The 23666-nt window shown below is 36.6% G+C and overlaps 2 protein-coding genes across 2 annotated transcripts; both read right to left on the bottom strand.

Moving 5' to 3' along the window:
* Nucleotides 1610-6306, bottom strand: LOC18589617 (F-box/kelch-repeat protein At1g55270). The gene is made up of 2 exons (XM_007014664.2): nucleotides 5973-6306; nucleotides 1610-3476 (listed from the first exon to the last, which is right to left on the bottom strand). Exons 1-2 carry the CDS (start codon nucleotides 6036-6038, stop codon nucleotides 2226-2228), a joined length of 1317 nt encoding a protein of 438 aa, XP_007014726.1. The 5' UTR covers nucleotides 6039-6306; the 3' UTR covers nucleotides 1610-2225.
* On the bottom strand, nucleotides 14628-21029 carry LOC18589619 (DEAD-box ATP-dependent RNA helicase 37). The gene is made up of 7 exons (XM_007014666.2): nucleotides 20776-21029; nucleotides 19456-20349; nucleotides 19298-19381; nucleotides 18676-18918; nucleotides 18078-18245; nucleotides 17834-17947; nucleotides 14628-15659 (listed from the first exon to the last, which is right to left on the bottom strand). The coding sequence occupies exons 2-7, from the start codon at nucleotides 20224-20226 to the stop codon at nucleotides 15171-15173; spliced, it is 1869 nt and encodes a 622-aa protein (XP_007014728.1). The 5' UTR covers nucleotides 20227-20349; nucleotides 20776-21029; the 3' UTR covers nucleotides 14628-15170.

Genomic DNA, 23666 nt, shown 5'->3' with positions numbered 1-23666 from the left:
TTGTTTCCGCCTTTTGACCTCTCCCTTCTCCAAGTACTTTTGCAATCTGAACTACCTGAAGCTTTACTTAGTTCATCTCTCCTCGCCAAGAAAACGTACATTTCTTCCAAAGTTGCTTTGATGTAATATATTCTTACCCTCAGTTCTCACTTTCAGCCTCAGACTCTGCACCTCTTACAATCTAGAAACTAAAAGGGAATTCTCAAGGTAACAAATGTCCGTGACAACATCATGATAAAATACATGTAATTGTAATTCGAAATGTTACTTTAGTCATTGAAATGAAAGCAGGCAAGCCATCCTGGCATTGGTTTGATCTGGTACTGTCAGGTGAATGGAGTTGCAAACACCCAATTTCTGCAACTGATGATCTAGTGTACTTCTCAGATTTAGCAGTCTTTGAGTACTTCCAGTAGCAGCCCCTGCTTTCTTTGGATGATAAAGTTTTACTTATCCCAAAAATGGGAAACCAATTTCTATCCAGAATATTGCAACTTGCTATTTTAAGGATGTTATTGGGGACAAGATCATGGAGTTTTGATACAGAAACTAGAATGAAATTTCTAAGCCAAGTGATAAGAGTTGAGCGACCTTTATGTTAAAAGTGAAAATAAGTAAGCACGCACGAATTTCCTTGCTAAATAAAACTTCAAATTTTTGAAAGTCCCAAGGTTAACCTGCAGAAGGAAGAAAAAGAATCCATGTAGCCGACTCCTAGTAGCTTCAGATCAAGGCTTAGTTGAATTATGGCACTTAATATAGTTAGCCTTTTCTTTACATAGAATCAGCTTCCATATGCTCGGATATTCCTCCCTTAGTGCGCCATATACATACATATATATATATATATATATGATCTACAGTAGAAATAGATATTTTCCGGAGTAAGTAGAAAGGATATTTGAAGTACGTTTTTACATTCAAATCAAGATGACAGGCAATCTTGCCTCGCAATTAACAAATGTAACAAAGAAAATATAGTCCCTGGAAACTTAGGACATACCCTATCTTTATTGGAAAGGACCAAAACAAATTCCCTTCCAGCTATGGAATAAGATGACACTAGCATTAATTACGCCAAGGTTTCTTTGCAAATCATGCTTCTAAATGGAGATTGTACCTATAAATACATGATCGTAATTCTCCTTTACATTAGGACTAAGAAATTCAAGAATGGAGCACGATACATATGTTCTTATTCATTTTCTCCACAACATGGATGACAAGGAGAGTGAGGCAAAGAGAGAAGGAATGATGCCAAGGAAACCGACTGAGCGTCAACAGGGCGACATAAACAAACTGGCAGATGCTTTCATCAGCAACTTCCGCAAACAGCTTACCTATCAGCGGGATGAGCCCATCAAATATTATCAGGAGATGAAAGCGTGAGGCGCCTATGCTGTCCGTGAAATAGGGGATGTATTGACCACTTACAAGTAATCTTTTGTTTTGATTATCAGTTAACAACTTGATTACAAGCAGAGAAATAAGTGACTTTCTTTTTTTTTGAATGATACTGCGATGAGATGAATTCTTCCTTCCCCCTTTAATTGACATCCATGGTTCACAGTTTTCTTTCAAGTTCTATGAGGAATACCAATATCTCCATGCTGCTAATTAGCACAACCATCTTCAAATTATCATGGGAATCAACATATAACTCACAGCCATCAAGATATAGGATCCAACTGTATATTAACTCATCTCAGATAAACCATGTACATCACAAAGCATCTCAAAGATTACATACTACAAAGATAAGATCTCACAAAAAGACAGAATCCTAAGCCCAAATGACAAGATTTACAAGTATCTGCTCTCTTCATATATGTAAAAAATAACCTCATAATTCTATTGCCGAGATCAACAGTGAACCACCTCACCTGCAAATGCACCATGGGATAACATCCAGGCTGTTCTTCTTCAATGACTCAAAAGCACCCTTGGTCGTCTTCATCGTTTCACTTCTTCAAGTCAACCACAAGCAGAACACTCTTAATAAGGATAATCCCCTCCCCTGGTGGGTCACTGTTGATATCAATCTCCATAGCAAGTATAAACATCAGGAAAGGTAACAGTGTCTATTCAGCTTTTCCATTCAGGAGGTGCTGAACCCCACAATGTTGGTGAATGAATAAACATTTGAAATCTGAATACCATGGCATGACAATTCTAAACAAATGCATGAATTTCTATGCACGAGTAACCAAATTTGATTCTGGCTCTCATGCTTGAAGCACCTGACAATGAACAATATGACTTCTCAAGCCACTTCGGCCTGCTATACTTGACCATATATTTGTAAAAAGAGTCCTGAAATGACCTTTGCCAGCAATGTTTTCCCAAAGATGAGGATTGCTCTCAACCTGTTTATCCGGACTGGAAACATCAACCAGACTTATGCTCATGTTATTGCGAATGATACAAAGCTTGCCATTCAGAGGAACAAGAGCAGCAGCCTCCAAGGCTCGAGAACTCCCTAAATGGAGCTTACTATCAATAAATTTGTTCCATGAATCTGTGGCTCCATCATACACCCTAAGCTTGCATCCATCACGGCAATCCAGGGCATAGAGCCGTCCATTTAAAGAGATACTAGGGTTGCGCCAACCAGAAACCATCCCATCACTGACTGAAGTCCAGGAATTAGTTTCAGGATCATATGCTTCACTCATAACCTCACGGTGGGATCCCAGCCCTTTTAGAAACCACTTTCCATCATAAACAACCCCAATGAAAGGTACCATAGCAGTGCTCATATCTTGAATAAAACTCCACCGGTTCCTGTTTGGATCATAAACTTCAGCAGATCGTAAAGTCCTTTGAATTCCCTCACATTCCCCGCCAGCCACATAAAGGCAGTTATTTATTACACAGGAACCAAAGAAATGACGTTTTCGAAGCATATCTGGTGCCCTGTGCCACTTGTTTGTCCGGGCACTGTAGAAAATAACACGTCTCATTGACCCCCTTAACGGATCCTTTCCTCCAAACAAGTACAGGTGGCAACCACTTAGAACAGCACAACCAAAACCAAGGGCCTCAGAATACTCCCTTGGAACTGGAGGAAGTGGCTGCCAGAGCTGATGGATAGGGTCAAACGCATTCCATGAGATCTTTCCATCACGGTCTCGCTTGAAGACATAAACCCACTCTTCTGCCATTCCAAGACTTTTTCTGAGAGAATAAAAAAAGTTCCCAGCCAAAAGGCGACACCATCTCTTACAAACAAGACGGAGTTTACGATGTTCTGCACGAGGAACTCGAATAAGACAAGCAATGGCAAGATCATCAGGAAGGCCAGGGAGGAGAGGTGGCTGAACTCGAGTCCTCTCTCTTCGAGAGTTTTTACTCTTGTGTGCATTGGGATTGATATCAGGCTGGATACAAAGCTTTGATCCTGGGACAAATTTCCTTGCTTCAGCAACTGTCTTTAATCCAGAATCCACTTTACAATAGCAAGATACAGAATCAACCTGCAAAAATTTCCAGTTAGGAAGGAAGACAAAAAAAGATGGACATCAGAATACAATAAAGATGTAGAACAGAGAAAAGAACTGCTCATATTAGATGCATCATTGATCATTCATGGTGCCTTTTGCAAAAATTTGTACCTCACTCACAGTTTATATGCTTACAAACAATATCAGCAAAGGCAGCAACATCAATCCACTGTTATCATTTCTAGATGACAACCAAGGAAAAGCTTTCAAATTTTCTTGGGAAAAATCAGAAGTGAGGGTGTAGAGCAACTCCTACCTTGTTTACTTTTGTTAAGTATGAAAAGCTTCTTGATTTAATATGGCATGTTACAGATTTGTGACATGACAGTTCTAACTAAAGTTTCAAAGACTGGAGCTAAGATATGAGTCCCACAGGAAGTTTTTTTCTTTTTATTTTTTGCAATTTCTTGGGCTGTATGGAGACTGGAGGGCATGAACTTCACCCATTTTCAAACCAGTGTAGGCATCATCAGATTTAGTTAATAACCACATTATATCATCTACACCTAGAAACTTCGCATCTCAGATTTTTCAGAAAAAATTATGAAGCTCTAATATTCCCAAGTTTCTTTCAAGTCTATCATGTAAAGTATTAAGCACTATACACAGAAGGGAAGCAACCCTTCCATTCCTTCTCCTCCTTTCTATTAAGGAACAGTTCTGAACTGAGAAAACAAGACATAAAAATTCAGGCAAAGGGGGAAGAAGAAAATAAAAGTTACTCTGTAAGATATGATATCAAAGAACAAAGAGCCTGAATAAAAGTTATAAGGTAACCAAAGAATACCATTAGATCCAGTAGTCATCCAATATGGTATTAAAGTTTAATTGACCTGCTTAAACAGTAAGCTCTCCAATTCACCTAAACCTTAAAATCAAGTTCTGGTGCTAGGCAAATTGAGGGCCAATTCTTGGACCACATACCAAGCCCAATGAATTTACACATGATGAAGTACACTAGTATAAAACAATTTATCAGCCTTCAAGTTACAAATTCAAGCTTCACAGTTTCTGGTATTTGAGAGAACCACCAAATCTAAAAGGTTGAGAAATGATAGAGAATGGCCAACTAATACATACAAATGCCCGACATGACCCTTCACAAGCAAATGAGGCAGGACTTTGCATGTGAGTCACACCGTCTAAGGGATTTATATTATGATTGCTGAACTGCTAGAGTCTCAGGATTCCAGACACAGAAGCAGCAGGTCAAATAAACTCTAAATCATATTGGATAAATATTGAACATAAGAGTGTAAGCCAATAGATTTAGACCCAACAACTCTTTTAGTCTTATTTTTTTGTCCATTCTACTCGACGAAATTTATTTTGACACACCAGTTCATTCATAGGATCTGTCACAAACACCCAAACCATATATCACGTACAAAGCCACAATCTATATATGCATGTATGTCCATCTATTTAACACTATGAGGAACCAACAAAGGCTGCTCCATGGTTCTTCCTACATGAAAGGGTATCTCCAGGCTTTGCCTAGGCCTAATCCCCTCCCTCGGGCAATCATAAAGTTGCACTCCCCCATTCAGCTTGGTGCATTCAGGATTTTACTCCCAGAGTGCTTCCTATATGATGTTTGTAGCTAAATCAGCAGCTAACTTGAGGAAGAGTATACAAATAAGCCAGGCAACAAACAGCAGAGCACCTTCTTTTCTTAATGCTTTATTTTATCATTTAACAAACAACAAACTATATCAATGTTCAATTAAGTAAAACAACACTTGTAACTAGAGAAAATTTGAAATTACAAACTAATCACTCTCAAATTATCAATTAAAAGAAGAAAAGTATATGAACCAATAAAGCTAAAACCAAAGTCAGCATAGTCTAAAGACCAAACTTTATATGCACCCAAGCAAAAAAAAATTAAATAAATTCATTAAAATTGAAGAGAAAAAGACTCCAAAACTTAGAATAAAGGGTAAAGAAAACACCTAAGTTGCAGGAGTTTAAAAAGCAGAATTAAAATACAGAGAATCAAATTGAGAACTGAAAAGGCAAAGTTGCAAGCTACAGAGGAAGTAAAAAGGAAAATGGTCCCTATTTATATGTTCATCAAATCCCAAATTACCCCCAAAAGAATGCTAGACTAATAGAAGAGTTTGATCTTGGAATCAATAGAAGCTTGCCAAAGAAAGAACAACTCGATTAAGAGAGCCAAATTCCCACACCCCAATACACAGAACAACTAGGCATTTCAGACGGCTATTTCGGAGACAGAAGGCCTTCAAGAAAAACAAACCCATTATAATGCACACTAAAACCTGTCAAAGGCCCAATTAAGCACAATTCGCCATCCGGGTATCCTCGAATTTTCTTGAAAACTAAATCCCAAGAAAAAAACCATGTCTAAAACACGTTACCAATAAATTCACCAACCGGGTATCACTAAAACTTCATGAATTTGACAAAGACAAAAAAGAAAGAAGGAAAGATGTTAGAGCTTACCAATGGAGCTTGAACTCGAAACCCTCTGGGAGTATTAGATGACTGTTGAGAAACAGATTGCTCCATTCTTTAAAACCAAAGATTCATAGACAGAATCAAAATCTACTATAATATAAACCCTTTTTCTGTTTTCTTTTAAGAGACTCAGATCGAGACCCCAATTCAGAGATTCAGTACTCAGAATCTGATCCTCCAAACTTAAAAATTTTAGTAATTTATACGTCTTTTACCAGTATACAACATAAAAGAAAACCAACTTTTTCCCTTCTTTTTTTCTTTTCATTTCATTTCATTCTTTTTCTTCTAATCAAACACCAACAAACAAAATAAAACATGAGTCTTCCGATTTTTTTTTTCCCTCTCTCTCTCTCTCTCTCTTTCCCTCTCTCTTAAGTCTAACTGAAGAGCAAGCACACAGCTGGACCCATGGGTTTCACCAACTTCTTTAAATTTTGTTTTCTTACTTAAGAATTTAATTCTTACTTTAATGTTAGAGTTTTTTTAATTAGTAGCATTAATTTTGAGTGAATTCTAATGTTAAAGTCTTATTAGAAGACAAAGAAATTTTGATGAGGGGGAGGGGGACTCCTGAATTGTTTACCATTGTTGGGTCAAACCCCACTTTAAATGGTGCAAGAGAGAGAAATGCTCATCATGTGGCTGAATTAAATACTTCTTCTTTTAGATTTCTTTCGGCATTTTTGTTTTTCTTCATTTTCATCACACATATTAGTTATTGCATCATAAATAGTAGTATACCACTTCTTTTTCATCCCAAATCGTAAATCAACATTCTTGAATGTGAATGCTATTTTATAAGAATTGGACAGCTCTTTTACTCACAAATGTCATTCGAATAATTAAATTAGACATAATGTTTAAAATAAATTTTTAAAATATTTTTAAAAAATTAAATAAACTCTTTTTTTTATTAAATATTTTTTATTATTGATTAATAAAATCTTTATTTTTTTATTTTAAATCAAATAAATTTTTATTGCTACAGATAGACAAACTGTTATTAGTGAAACTATTAATACTGAAGTGATATGTTTACATGTTATAATGAATAGTGACGTAAAATACAAAGACTTGATGAGATGCAATTAAAAAAAAAGAATTTGTTTAAATTTTTTAAAATAATTTAAAAACTTTTAAAAAGATTATGCTATTAATTTATTATTAATATTTAGTTTTCTTATGTAGTCAGATAATCATACTATTGTCCTTTTTCAATATTTCTCTATTTAATTGAAGATTATTGTGCTATTTAGTTGAAGTTCCAAATGATTATGCTGATGGTGTATGAGTAACGTCAAATGTAATGATTTTTTCATTTACAAGTTACATGCACACAAGTATGAATTTTAATTATAGTTAATCATCACATCACATATCACAAGTTAATAAAATAAATCAATCAATAAATTAATACATGATTCGACAAAATTATATAAAACCAAAACACATTCACATTCACATATACATATAATAACATTTGAATTTGAAATGTAAAAGTCTCAAGACTTTTTCATAAAAATTAAATCCATTAAAGCATTTGGTTTGATTTTGGGCACATTCAATTGGAAATGCAAAAGTCATTAAAAAAATTAATGATATTGGACCTCAAATGGAAATAACAATAATGTAGTACATGGTGTAATTAAATACACAGATCAATATATGCACCCCACAGATCAAATCGATACCTGTTGAAAATGGAAAGCTGCTAGTGGAGACTCAATGCCCAGAAATCTAGTTTAACATTGACACTAGGAAGGAAGACATGAAATAGGTGCATCACAATGCGGTAGGTACGCTAAAATCTGACTAGTCATTGCAAAAGATTCAAAGCGCTCTAGGAAAGGTAGGGATTGAAGTTGTGTTGAGATAATGGAAGAACCACAGTGTGGTTGCCACCTTTAATAGCAGAGAGTTGATGGAGATATTAATTGAGCAGTATTGGGAGGCCTTTGCACCATGGTTCAAGAACTTAAAGCCATTTAAAGAGGAGAGAAAGAGCATTAATTTGGCCATTTGGGTCAAGGTCAAAAACGTCCCTTGGTATTTATGGCACGATGATCTGTTCATTATGCTAAGCAATAAGTGGGGGAGATTTGTCCAAATGAACGAGTCAATGAAACTGAGAAAACAATTTGACGGTGCCTTGTTAATGGTGGAAGTGCAAGATAAGTCCACCTTTCCCTTAACTACAAAGCAGTATGTTAATAATATCGTGTATTTGGTCCAAGCAATGGTGGAATCTGATGCACTTGCAAATCCAACTGTTTCAAACGGGAATCACTCCCAATCGAGGGAGATTTTCGACATAGGAGAAAAGGAGGGAACACAAGATAAAACCTCCTTGGACATTATGCACAATCTAACACATGGTAACAAATTTCAAATGAAAGAGCCTGAACCTGTTAGTCAAAATGAAAACAACTCTCGGTTTATGACCAAGGCAAGCAACTATACAAGAGAGCTTGATATGGAAAATTAGAAGTTGAATCACAGAACAAGTAAAAAGCTGTTGACTCCTAAGATTGAGGTTGGAGAGGTGGGCCTTAAGGCAAAAAGATCTATTGATTTGGAAATGCATGGCGTCAAGGGCCCAAGAAACAAGGATGAGATCCCACATGCCACATGGCATATGGACAAAATGAAAATGTGTTGGGAAATCGAGTGGATAGGTGTAATCACAAAGTGGAACGAGCCGATCAATAAGAAAGAGCCAAGTTCAATACAACTTATAAGACAAAATGGTAAGGAAATAGGCCATTCCTCCATAGATCCACTCGAATGCACAACTAGGTTTTTTGAAAAAAGGTCTTCACTTATTTGTTGCAAGGGAACGATGGATGATTGGAACTTACATTCAGACAAGAGTGTTGATGAGCTACAAGAAGTCTTGGAGGATTCGATGGGTGATTTACCTTTGGCAGCATGGACAGCCAAAAAAGGGAAAAAAGGAAAATCTAAGAAATTGAGAAAAGCAACTGCCAACAAAGCTAGAAATGTGGGAATAAAGCTTGCTAGCAAATCGATTGATAGATGGGGGCTCTACTAGAAAAGTCAAAAACTGAGGCACAAACAAATGAAACTAACAAAGTTAGTAGAAGGTGCCAAAGGTAGTACTGATAAGAACAAAGTTGGGATTGATGGGTTGCCACCTAGTACATTGGAGGGTGGTGGCACCAACAATGTGACGCATTTTGATGATGTTGAGACTAGTGGTCACCAAATGTGGGCAATGAGGCCATGCAAGGTGAATGTCTTTCGAGTAGTGTTAGTGAGGGTGATATAGTCAACTGTATCTAGAGTAGTACGCAAGTTCCAATAGACATTATTTCTCTGCTAGGTAAAAATAGGGGAATGGCGGAAGAAAAAGACCTTATTAATGTGTCTATTGGAGTAGCCTCTAATTACGGGGAGACATTATAAAAAATTAGAGGCATTAAACGTACCAGAAAAACTAGAGTAGTGGGGAAGAGTCGAGATAACAAGATGATAGCAAACTTAAAGACGACGTTGAGGGAAAATGGCGAGGCTCTGGGATCTGATTATGACTCTTCAAGGCATGACTTAAAAGCAACATTTGTCGTAGCTGACAAACTGGGGTTAATGTTTGTTGATAGCAAAGAGGCTTTTGTGGAGGAATTTTGCAAGTTAGGCGAAAAAATGCAAGAGAAGAAGGCAGTCTGAGGCAAGGGGGAGGTTATGGATTTTATGGCTAAGTTCTTTGATTCTGATGTTTTTAATGAGAGGATTAACTCCTCTTTCATTACCTTAATTCTTAAAACTAATAACCCCACTGCCTTTAACGAATATAAACCTATTAACTTTATTGGCAATGTGTATAAGGTAGTGGCAAGGGTTTTAGCCAATCGGCTCAAAAGGGTGATCGATGAGGTGGTGGGTCCTAATCAATTTGCCTTCACTAAAGGTAGACAGATCATCTATTGTGCACTCATCGCCATTGAAATTGTGGATAGTTTGCAAAGGAGTAATGGATGGGGTGTTCTTCAAAATCGATTTTTGAGAAGGCCTTTGACAATGTGGATTGGAGCTTTCTTGAATTTGTGATTCGAGAAATGAGGTTTCCTGAAAGGTGGAGGAAATGGATCATGTCATGTATCTCCTCGGTTGTCGTTTATGTTCTTGTCAATGGATCTCCTACTAGACAAATCAAGTTGAGACATGGGTTGCGACAAAGATGCCCTCTTTCCCCTTTCCTTTTCAATTTAGTTGTTGAAGACTTCAGTGCACTAATACTTAAAGCAATTTTCGAAGGGCTATGTAAAGGCGAGGAGGTGGGAAATAGTGGACTTGTCATACCTCACCTTCAATGTACAGATGTCACCATGATTTTCAGCAAGCCAAACTTAGAGAGTGTTTTGAATATTAAAAAGGTCTTACGATGCTTCCAAGTGATCTTCAGTCTTAAAATCAACTTCTGTAAGAGTAGTTTATATGGCATCAAAGTAGGGGACCTTGTGGAGACTTGGGCTACTAGAATTCCATGTTTAGTTGGCTCTTTCCCCTCAATTTATCTTGGCCTCCCACTTGGAGCGAAGCACCACTCTAAAACCTTATGGCACCCGATGATTGACAAGTTCAAATCTCTTATCGATTAAAGGGGGGTCACTCTTATTAGATCCGTCTTCGCTTGCCTTCTTGTGTACTTCATTTTGTTACTCAAGATGCCTAAAGGGGTTAAGGAGGAATTAGATAGGATTTAGAGACGATTCCTTTAGGATGACACGGTTGAAAGGAAACGACTACATTAGGTGGATTGAGAGTTAGTTTGTAATCCTAGAGATCGTGGGGGTCTTGGTTTGATTGATCTTCGGCTGAAAAATCGAGCTCTATTAAATAAATGGATTTTGAGGTATAGTGAGGAAAGAGAGAGTCTATGGAATTCAATATCACCGTTAAAAATTGAGGGGATTCCTTGGGTTTCTTACCAAGTGACTCGGGAGGTAGACGATCATTTACCATTTGGCGTAACATCATCAGTCCATTAACCCCTTCGGGGAGCTCTTCTTCTCTTTTGCCGCAGGTATTTGTTACATGATTGGGAATGGTAATATTATTTATTTTTGGGAGGATGAATGGGTTGACGGCATTATCATTAGAGCAGTCTATCCTCGCATCTATGCCTTAGCTACTAACAAATCAGGCAAAGTTAGAAAATTTGGTTCATGGGTTAATGGCAAATGGCAATGGGAAGTGGAGCTTAGGAAACGAGTCCTTGATTGGGAAATTGAGGCTTGGAACCATTTTCAAGCTTCATTAAGGAACGCGGTTCTTATTCAGGACATTGACGACAAGCTAATTTGAAAACATTCACCTAGTGGACAATACTCCTCTAATTCTTTTTGCAAGACAACTTTTGGTAATAATGAGGGGAATGTGGACCTATGGAAGAACGTGTGGGCAGGCTTGGCTCCTCCAAATATTGAGATTTTTGTGTGGCAAGTCATTAAAGGTTAAGTTGCGGATAAAGAGGAGCTTATGAAAAGAAATCTCATGTTCAGAGAGGCGGTTGCTTGTGTGCTTTGCAACAAAGGAATGGAATCAGTTAACCACCTTTTCTTCATTTGTATTGACTCTTGGAGGATTTGGAGTAAATGGTGCGAAGAGTGGGTATTCATTGGTTGCATGCCAGGGGATGCAGCTACTTTTTTTTGGCTTGGAATTCCTTTACCATTGAAATTTTAAGAAAGAAAGTCTAGAGAATGTCCTTCTTCACCATTGCTTGGTCCATTGGGTTCTTTCAAAATGAAATGGTCTTTGAAAGGAAATTGTGGGGTGCAGAGTAGGTTTTCAATATTATTAAAATGAGAATCATATGGTGGGTCAAGTCCAAATGGCCTAATGATAACGAGTCCATCATGGACATTATGCATTCCCCCTTCTTGGCACATGAGTTTTCTACGCCTAAACCCATCAAGAAGGTTATCACTTGGGAAAGACCACCAAAAGGTTGGCTCAAATTCAACACGGATGGGGCTGCCAAAGGCTGCCCAAGAAACCTTGGGATCGGAAGGGTGTTTCGTAATGATAGGGGGAGGTTAAATTGATGTTTTCCAAGAAAGCTGGGTGAGGGGATGCTAATCTTGCAGAAGTTTTGGCAATAAGGTAGGCCGCGACCATCTTTGCAGCTTCCTTACGAACAAATTCAATGAACCCTATCATTAAGAACGACTCTAGAAACACCATCACCTGGATCAACAAACCAAAGGCCGCCCCTTGGAAAACTGCGACATTTGATATTTCAAATCATTGCACTCAAAGGCAGAGTGGCAGGATGGTAGATTCAATATACTCCAAGGTCAAGTAATGAGATGGCAAATAACCTCGCTAAACAGGGAGTTGATAGATTGAGTGACCTGGTGCGAATGTTCCTTTAATAGCTTGTTTTCTCCCTTTTGCTTATCATAGGAGTTTATGTCAATTCTGGAACTTGGGCAGATTTGGTGGATTTCATCCTATCCCATTCTTTGAAACAGGCTTGCAAGTTTTGTTTGTCTTTCTTACTTTTCTTGATGTGAAATGATCGTGTGAATAGCCTAGTGCATGATTATAGTGTCACTTGGTAACTTACAATTGTATAGATTTTGAGGCTATAGGTTGCTGTGAATCCTAGTTTCTTCTTAGGTTCTGCTATTGGCTACTTTTTTGTAAGCCATGCTAAGTAGTAACTCGATTGCTCCCCTGCAGTTGAGTTTTGCCTTTCTTTTGTAATTTTTAAAGATTTTTCCTCCTTAAATAAATCCATCTTAATCTTCAAAAAAAAAAAATACAATGGATTGATAGCAACATAATTAAGCTTTGGGAATGGATAACATATTTTAACAACTTTTGGCCTTGTTTCTTGAGATCTTGGAATTAAATTTGTTTGAAGTTTTATCTTGAAGTGGAAAAGGTAAAATAATTGGAAGGATTATGAGTATTAAGAAACTCATAATTACCCTTAAAAGCTTTTTCATTTCAACTTTTTTTACTTTATTTCATGCTATTTTGAGCAGAGGAGTGATGTGTCTTGTATCTCACCGGATGAGGGTAGAGCTGAAAATTAATCTAATGAAATGTTGTACGACAGATATTGAACAGCAACCTAGATATGAGCAATATTAAGAGGAAATGATGAATGAGGTTAGGACAAATATTCCCTAGTTGGAGGTTAGAACAACCTAGATCTATACTTTAGTTTAATCCTTGTTACCAATCATAAATCTATGGCTCATGTGATGTGAGGCCTCTTCTTTTGTTTTCACGATTCCTTCTACATGGAAAACTATATACTAACTAGATGTTTTGTTTTTGTTTTTTTTTTGGTAAAATGGATTGTTAAACAAATTGAAAAAAATTAACTTATTAAAAATTTCAATTTTAAATGATTCAAAACTTTTAATGGTTTATCCAAAATACTCCAAATGACTAAAAAAATAATAAGTTTCAAAATAATAGAAGGTATATCCAAATAAAGACAACTTTAATAAAATAAAAAGGTAAATATTAATCACCAACACATTGTAAAAATACCTAAAAGAGCAAATTAATTCTACACGTGATCAAGTGAAATAAAAAAATAATAATAAAATTTAATATACTTAATATTAATTTTTTTTATCACTTTTAACCCTTTCAACTCAACCAAAAAATAAATATCAAAATAGAAATTTTGATTTCACTGATTATAATCTTTAAATCAAACTAAAATAGAGCCATAAAAAACTTTTAAGAAGTTTGGGAGAAGATATTGAACCCACATCCCCCTTTAGTTCCCTCCTTGTTAATGGCTAAACATCTTTTTTATAAAATAAGAAAAAACTACCTCATCATATAATGAGTATACCAAAAATATATAAGTAAAAATAGAGAATTTTTTTCCCTTTTTTTCTTACCTTTGGAATAACGAGATAAGAAGTTATTGTCGAGGCCTGCCCCTGCCGCCATCCCTTCAAATCTACAAATAAATCAACTATTTATTGTAATATTTATCATAATTAATGTCTATGAGAAGGGCATTTTAGATGTTTAACTAACAAAGAAAGAAGAGTTCAAACAGCATTGGGGCCGGGGATTGTGATGAGATGATGAATGTACTTGCCCTTTTGGCTCTTCTGCAATTGTCAAACAGATTAGCCAACAAATCTACACTTGTCATTCTTCTACAAAACCCATTTGTTCAAGCTCTGCTTCGATTCTTCCTGTCCTTCACTTTGGCGTCCTTTGGTTCATAACTTTGTCTTATTAGGTGATGCATGCAAGTCAACTGAACCATTACCAAATTCTCCTACAGAAGGTCGTATAGCTCGGCACCTATTCTTTTCCATTTCCTCGATTGCAATATGTTTCTCTTCCCATCATAATCAACGCTGGACCCTATTCTCTTCATAATCATTAGAATAAGCTGTGGCCATCATTGGATTTGATGTCATTAGAGGTAACGGGCATTGTGATCAACTGCAAAGTCTAATATTACAGACCCAGAGTTTCACTTTCGGGACAGATTTATGGAATGAAATGATACCATTAGAGCAAGGGTTGATACAAAAATAAGATTTAAACCAGCAGGAATCCAACAAATGATGAGGAATGATTCCCACATTACCAACTAATATTGCCTTCTGCAAAAGAATCGTCCATTTCCAACAAAGCTTGCTACTTATTCCAGTTACCACCAAAATATTACATAAGTCGTTCATTCAAACTCCTTTCAAAAGGGAATATTCATTTGTAAACGGTAAAGACAGCCTCTCAACAATTCATCCCCACAAACAAGAGGGTTGGAAAGAACATGTCTATGAGATCGAAAAGGATGTTGCCAAAATGAAACCCTCTCTCTCCCACTACATATTCTGCAACCCATTACCCAACAAAATTAACAGAAAATGATCAAAATATGACAGCAAAAGAGGAGTAAGAAGTAATCCCTATTTGGTTAGAATTCCTTCACCAACACCTACTAACATGATACACGCAGCTTCTACTCCTTCCACATCGACACCAAACTTACATCCCCCTCCCTTGTAATAGTGATAATAACCTCCTACTAAAGTATAAAATGACAATCACTAAGATTGCTAGCAAATGATAATGTAGACCAAAAAAAAAGTAGTTCCTATGAAAGAAAGGGGAAGCTCTAATACTATTAGACACTCAAAAGTACTTAAAAAATGTGAGTATTCAATCCCATGCACTGGTAACACCTGGACCGTAGCCGCTGCCACCACCATACCCGCCAGAAGCAGCATACCCACCAGCACTGTTGCCCCCACCATAGTAGTCTAAATTACCCCTGTTGAAAGATGAGTCCCTTCGAAAGTCACGCCCACCAAAGCGGCCTCCCCCAGGACGTCGGTTCCGCCCCCCAAACGAACGAGCAGCATATCGGGTCAGCCAAGCAGGCACCTCTTGATTTGCTTCTTGCATTAGATCTGCTAATGGCCTTGCCAAAGAAGCATTGTTATCATTGAAGAAGGCTGTGGCTAAACCAGTTTTGCCTGCACGCCCTGTCCGTCCAATTCGATGAACGTAGTCATCAATATCATTTGGAAGGTCAAAGTTCACCACATGTGCAACATGAGGAATATCAAGACCACGGGCTGCCACATCAGTTGCTACCAAGATTGGGGTAGCACCACTTTTAAATGACCGTAATGCTTGTTCTCTTTCCTGCAATATACGGAATAAATATGTATCTTAACAACAGATAAAGAATTGTAAGGCCAAACAGCTAAAATCATTCACTTTACAAGCATTGGAAGCATTCTATACATGAAAATTAGAGAAAAAATTGCTCAAAATATGTATGAGGTGAAACAGAGAGGAGGATGAATGTCAAGCCTTAAGTACACAGTGTGACTGATGTAAGCCAAGACTATTTACAACCAAAAACAAAGGCACTGCCAAAAAGGACCGACTGATCCATTGTTTTTATTTTCAAGTACTAATATTCTTAGAGATCTGAAGACCTAGAATATAAATAATTTGGAATATAGGCCCACTTATTTATTAGATATATTCTTTCATGTAGAAATCCAACTGCAGGCATATGCATAGTCAATATCCACACTCATATGCATATAAATGCATCACCCATTAACAGACATGTTAATGATTAACATCAATTAACAGAGATGAGAGATAAGTCTGGGGTCACCAAAAGTTCTGCATAAGCTCCCTATAGAACAAATATCAAGTGTGGAATCGGCATAGGTTAGAAATTGCACAAAAAAAAAAAAAAGAATATTGATCACTAGTAAACTAATGGATCATCAAGGACCAAATACAAAAGAAAGAAGAACAGGAAATCTGAAAGGGAGATTACAATGACCTACTCCAGCCAGGAGAGTAAAAGGAAAAAACACCAAAAACAACTAGGATGGATTCACCGAGAATTATGCTCCAATTCCAAACCAGTAGCTTACAGTTTAGCAAATTGTTCCATTCCTCTCATCCAAACTTCTCTCACTTCTTATAAATGGTATAACTATCCCCCATTAAATAAACCAGATTAACACAAATTAACATATACGGCAACAGAAAACCAAAAGAATGTGTTTTTCCAAGAACAGGAAACAACATAATTAAGAAGTAACTCACTGACAAAAATTTCCCAAAAATGGAAACTTAAATTACTTTAAAAAAAGGCAGAAAAAAAAAAAGGCACTCTAATAGGGATTTTAAGGCATTGCAGCTATAGAAGCAAATTAAACATCTAGGCAAATATTCTAACGGTCCACCCTTCAGAAGCTTGTGAAGTATCTTGGCAATTACTATTAGCATCATAAAAGTTTGTCAGATCACGAAATTATCTGCTTCATTGGATTACAGATAAATTTAATAAGGATTTCCTCGTCAATGAGGCATTCCAACTCATAGACATCAAAACCAGATACCATTGAGTGTGTACTCTAAATATATTGGCTTGGTTAGAATTAAAAGTAACACAAATGCGCTACCTATCATTTACATGCATGAATACTCAGGTCACTGTCCACATGGAGGTACTTCCACTAACTGTTTAAATTTGTCCCAAGAGAATCATTGGGCATTATCCGAAAGAAAACCGTGAGGAATTTGCAATTATCAATACTCCACACTAACCGAATAATTAAAGAAATCTATTGACAATACTACCACACCTCAGCTATGCACATAGGCATGACAAACCCAAAGACTTCTCAGATACAAATACCTACAGGGATCAAGGTGGATACCTTTAGGGATGCTTATTTGCAAAAAAATATCAATCATTTCTCCTATGAAAGGCATTTGAGGGAAATTCAAAGAGGGGTGCAGCACCTTACTGTCCCCAAAATAATTGATAATGCATACATTCCTTATGTCAGAAAACATATTCAACTCCAAGTTTCTAAACTAGGCAAAGAACCATGGTAGGCAAAACCCACAAGTGAAGGTAAAAATAAGCAAGCTCAAGCTTTTAAACAATTATTAACACAAAAAATGTCTACAACAATGTAAAAGGCAATGGTTTAGCATAGACATCCCTTTTTTTTCTTGGTAGGCCATTTTTTTTCCTTTTAAGTCCAGAGAATGCAAATTTCCAATTCATAAATTTCCAGAAACCGTTTACTTCCTAGGCTGCAGGGGGTCTCAGTTTTATTTAAGTTTAGCCACTTAATTATTATTAAAACCATCCAACTGTGCAGCACTAAATACCCTGCCATATCTGCAGCAACTTCCCATAACCATAAATATAAAGCTTTAGTAGCAAACAAATAAGCCCCAACAAAAATATTCTAGGGTTTAAATACACTTCTATAGAGTCTAACAATTAAACTCAACATAAGTGCATAAAAATTACTAAAAGCAAAAAAAAATACCTGCTGGGATCTATCACCATGAATGGTAGTTGCAGGAAAACCATTCATGCACAACCAATGTTCCAGTGAATCAGCTCCCTTTTTTGTCTCAACAAAAACTAATGTAAGAGCTTGCTGCAAGATTAAATTACAAAATTATCTCAAAATAGGAAGATACAGTCTCATTCACAAAACCATAAAGTAGACAAATGATTTACATATAGAACTAAATCTGAGTCATATAGGAATCTCCATTAATTAGTACCTTTCCCTGGACACCATTTGCCCTCTGCGCATGAAGAAGATCCATAAGGTGACTTCTTTTGTCTGACTCATGAACAAATTCTACTCTCTGGACAATCAAATCAGTACTTGATCCAACTCGTCCCACCGCCAAGAAAACATAATTTGCAAGAAAATCACAGGCCAGTCTCTGCATGCAACAAAAATGAAAGGGTAAATAATTACCAAAACACATGATACATCCACTCTAGATGATATTCCAAGATAGTAGCAACTTGGGCGTAGTTAAAGTGGCAAGAATGGACTGGGGTTTGGCTAAAGAACTTAAGTTAGAGCCGTAATGCTCTAACTCTTGTAGCCAATAAAAAAAACAATATTCCAACATAATACATGCCAGAATAACAAAGAATAATGCATGCAATGTATGAATCTAATAAATAACTTCATAATGTAAAGAGGTAAGAAAATAAGAGATTCTATTATATATGCAGGTGCTTCTGCGTGGGTGTATATTGCCTCACTCATTAGTAAAGCATTAAATATTCATAAGAACTTAAATAAAAATTTAAACACACTAGCAGGCAAATATTAAAGGATTCATTACAAAAGACAGGAGCAACCTGTATCTCTTTTGGAAAGGTGGCACTGAATAGCATTGTTTGTCTAACACCAGGAGGGGGCATGTCCATTTGTTCCACAATTTTTCTTATTTGAGGCTCAAAACCCATGTCCAGCATTCTGTCTGCTTCATCAAGGGCTAAGTACCTGATCATCTGTAGAGAAACTCTAGCCCTCTCTAGCAAGTCTACCAATCTTCCAGGAGTTGCCACGAGAATATCAACACCTCTCTCCAGCTCCCTCAGCTGGCCAAATAGAACATCATCAACTTATGGTAAAACAAATATACTTGCAAATGTAGTAGAGCTCAAAATCAAAACCAGAATTTCAAATTTTTGTGCTAGCAACAGAAGAAATGTGCAAGTATATTGCATAGCAACAAGACACATCAGAGAAAAGTGTACAGAACTTGTAAATTTAAGAAATATGTTCAAGAGAAGTGAGGATAGTTCCACTTTAGCCAGCACCACCTAGAGTGCAAATTTTTTCTTAAATAGAAGTAGAGAGTTGATACAGAAAATACATCAAACTTATTGCACAACTATATTAGGTGATGCTAATTATAGTAAAACTAGAATAATAAGGGATAAAACGAAAGCAAAGAGGAAAGGAAAGAAAAAGCACCTGTTGGTTAATAGGGGCACCCCCATAAGCAACAACCACCTTAACACCTGTTTGATAAGAGAACTTCTTGGCTTCCTCATGTATCTGCAATAATAATCACAAAATGTAAATTCCATGGTATCACAAATTAATTAAATTGACAAAATTATAACACCCACTTGCATTGAGAGCTCCCTGGTAGGAGAGAGAATAAGAGCTAGTGGGTATACAGTACGCGCCCCACGTAAGGGTCTTTGTGGAACCTGGCCTCTCATAATTCCACTGATAATTGGAAAACAAAAGGCAGCTGTCTTTCCAGAACCAGTCTGTGCACATGCCATCAAATCCCGCCCAGCAAGTGAAATGGGGATGGCATGCCTTTGAACAGGTGTCGGCTTCACATACTTGCACCTACGAATGTTTAGGTTAAGTGCTTCACCCAAGTCAATCTCTGCAAAAGTATTGACAGGTGGTGGCACGTTATCACCACTAGTCTCAACAGGAATGTCTTCATAAGCATCAAAGTTAATCCCAGTATTCTCTTGCTCACTAAACACCTGCTCTGTATCATCATCATTTCCAAATGGATTAACTTCCCTGTCTCTCCCACGATCCCAACCACCACTTCTGCCACCCCATCCACCAGGTCGACCACCACCACCACCACCACCACCACTGTACCCTGATCGGTTGTAATAATCAGTCCTAGGAGCAGCCCAACGGGATCCGCCATATCCAGGTCGGTCATTACTTGATGCAGCACCAGTGGAAGTAGGAGCAGGCGGGTCTGAAGAAGATGGCCTATTACGGAGATGTGGAGGAACATAAACAGGTCGGCCAGCAGCTGAGGTGGTACCAACAGCTCCATTGCTAGCAGAGGAAGAACCAACACCTACATTCTCGGCTGCAGAATTCGCAGCCAAATCTGCCCATGATGTTCGTGTAGTCATCACAATTCACAACCACCAAGTTTCCAAAATTTTTAACAGCACCCCTTTTAGTCAAAATCCAAGAATTCACTTCAAAGCCCCTCAAAATTAACAAAATTATTTCCAATATGAAATTTGTCCAACCTGATCAAACCATAGAAAGGAATAAAATAAATCCATCAAAACAAATGATGCTATCAAATCTTACATCATCAGTAACCCAAATGCAACATGTCAATGTAAACAATCAGCTGGCTCTATTCGGTAGCCCAAAGAAAAGGAATATAAAACCCACAAAAAAAGAATAGGAAAACAAATATCGAATTATTCCAAAATTGATTGGCATAATTTTCTTCCTGTCGCGTAATCAAAAAAAGAAAACCCAAATGCAAAACAGCAAGAAGACAGAGAACCAAAATCCCCAAAAAAGTAACGGAGAGAAGGAAAAAAGAAACAAAACTGATCTGCTAAGGCTACAAAAAAAACTCGTAAATAAGAGATTCAAATGCATAAATGAATTAATCTAATTACATAGACAGATGGACGCAGAGAGGAGAAAGCGATGGAAACCTGAGAATGAGAAAACCCTGAAATTCGATGTCCAAAGAATGAAGATCCAAAACGAAAACAAACCCTAATTATGCAGACACACGCTGAGAAGAAAAAGGCGATGAACAATTTTAAAAACAAAAAAAAAAAATAATCTTTCTTTCTCTCTCTGAAACCAAACACTTTATATTTATACTCTCTTTTTTCTTGACTTATCAAAAAAGTTTCCTCTCTCCCTTAGCCGATTTCCCTCTTCTTCTCTCTCTTTTCTTATATATTTTTTATCAAATTAATTCAAATGTGTAATTTGGAATATTTTTATTATATTTTTAAAAATTAAAAAAAAAAAAGAGAGAGAGAAAGAGAGAGTGAGGGGTCCGTATAAATTTTGCGGCTAAAGGAAACGAGCGGTCTTAAACGCATCTAAAATGGGTAAGTTACGCCACTGAATTTACTTCGCTGTAAATAAATGGGATGGGACTATTCTCAACGGATGCCCTTCTTTTCTCCCCTTTTCAACAGTGGTCCCTTACGGGGGAAGTTGTTTCAAGCCCAAGTCTTTTGAGTCAATTACTTCATTTTCTTTTTGCTTTCTACCAAAAGTTGAAGCCAATAACTTTATAAGGATTACTTGATGAAGTTCTTTTTTAAAGTCAATAAATATTTTAAAATTTTTAATTGTTTATATTTTTTTCATGATAATTACATATCTTAAATGTGAAATGTAATTCACAAATTTGAGAATTTAAAAAGTGATAGAAGAAATATTTATATTTAACATGATGCATTTTAAGAACAGTAACTTTGCCATGGGGTCTCCTTCTCGTCGAAGGAATGGAAAAGTAATCTTCCCTTCGTTTGAGAAAGTAAATTGTTGTCTAGATGACCTTCAAGCTCTATGATGAAAACCACAAAGCACCTTCTTTTTCATGTTTCTCAATGGACAACAGTAGCTTCCCCGTCTTGATGATTTATTTGATCAATTTGATTAAAATCAAATCAAATTAAAGGACGCCCTTACTATGCAGCAAGATTTTTTATGGGCGAAGATTTTATTGTGGTAATATTATAATTTTTTTAATTGTTTGGTTGGTGTGTATTTTGTAAAATTTTATCAACATTTGATGTTAAGAGTTATGAATAGTATTTGTCACATTCCATTTTCACAACATGATCAACGTATGGATCTATGTGGGTATGACCTATTAGGTCCAAGTAAGCCTTTAAATCAACATTTGCGAGCTTGTCATCCTCTACACTCATAGAACATCCATACATTATAATATATTCACAAACAATGAGCACCATCACACAATTATGGAACTTCTCTACATAAACTGTGGGATTGCTTTCATTAAAATATTAACATTTGTATAACACATAAATTTTGTAGTCCAACACACATCTCGTGTTATTGTCATATGTGCTCCTTTCACCATAGGTATCATCATTCGTATGCACCATTTCGAGACTCAACACAATAATCCACGATCATAAAGTAAACATGAGTATCTCAATATTTATTTATAATTCCCAATATCAACATTAGTATAAATAATGCAAAACACTCGACTTGACATACTGCAAAGTGTAATGACATTAGAGGTTTGGAAGGAAGGCACTATCACACCTACTAAATATGAGTTAAGTGACTCCTCCACAAGGTGCCAAGCCAAGCGAGATACTAATTTGTAAAACAAAATAAGAGAAACTAGCATATGAGTCACAAAGACTTTATAAGTGGATATCGGAAAAGGGACAAGCTAAATAAGTAAGTTTTTGCATATATCATAAATTTATGATAAACATGCATTTTTGCATAATCATAACTTTCTCATTCAAATACTTGAAAATGAGATTTATTGTAAAACAAAGAACTTTCTTTAATCATAACATGTTTTATAAACTCATTTATGAAAGTAAGATTTACCGTTTGTAAAAATGAAAAAAAAATATTGTTATGAAAACGAAGATATCACACTTTTACCTGGAGTATTAGATCCCTTGTGAGGGTTTTGATACCTTGCTTTTAAACCCGAGCTAGGGGTATTTCCATACTTATACTTGATTCATATAGGATCCTATGCTAGGATCTACCGCGTATCACATACATACATAATTTGTACGTTATCAAGCAATCACATAATAGTATTCATTTCATCACAAATATTGTCACACACATATTGTATAACCGTGTCTCAAGACAACATCACACAAGTGTCCTCCCATTGACACTAATACCATGGATTGGAGCACTTCATCCACACTCCGTTACCACATATAACATATCATGGCATTGGACTTGGGCCCTCCATTGACACTCGTATATTGTCCAAATCATTAGTGCCTTTGTCACGACCTAGATTTTGGGCCATGACCCGCGCATGGGTCCAATGGACGTAATCCACTAAACCCAAGCAAGCCTATTATTTATCTTACTTATAATTCCATCTATTATCACTAAGTCATATTTCATAACTTTGAATCAAAATAGTGATATACATTGCCAACTCGTACTGGCATTACTCATTTAAAATTTACATTAAGTTCATTTATACATAACAAAATAATACTCGACTTCCAGCGGAGGGACTCGAATGAATATACAGCTACCGAATGCCGAGACACCTACCAAAAGATGGACACAGGTCTAGAAGGACACCTCGTCCTAATTATCGGCTGCCTCGTGATCTGAAAACATGAATTTGAAAATGGTGAGTATAAACCCAGTGAGTGAACAAGGAAGGGAACAAGCAACAATTAGGGAGAATTTAAAATCATGATGCACTTGTTTCAAAACAATACAATTTAGTTCATTCCTATTTAAAACCCCTCCAAACCCAAGAGTTTCTCGCTGCAGCGAGCATGAATTTCGCTGCAATGAAAACAGAGCAACAAGAGAAACATTTTTT

This window comes from Theobroma cacao, chromosome 9, assembly GCF_000208745.1.
Source record: "Theobroma cacao cultivar B97-61/B2 chromosome 9, Criollo_cocoa_genome_V2, whole genome shotgun sequence".
In the NCBI taxonomy this organism is placed as follows: domain Eukaryota; kingdom Viridiplantae; phylum Streptophyta; class Magnoliopsida; order Malvales; family Malvaceae; genus Theobroma; species Theobroma cacao.
This window is presented reverse-complemented; position numbering and strand designations above follow the sequence as displayed.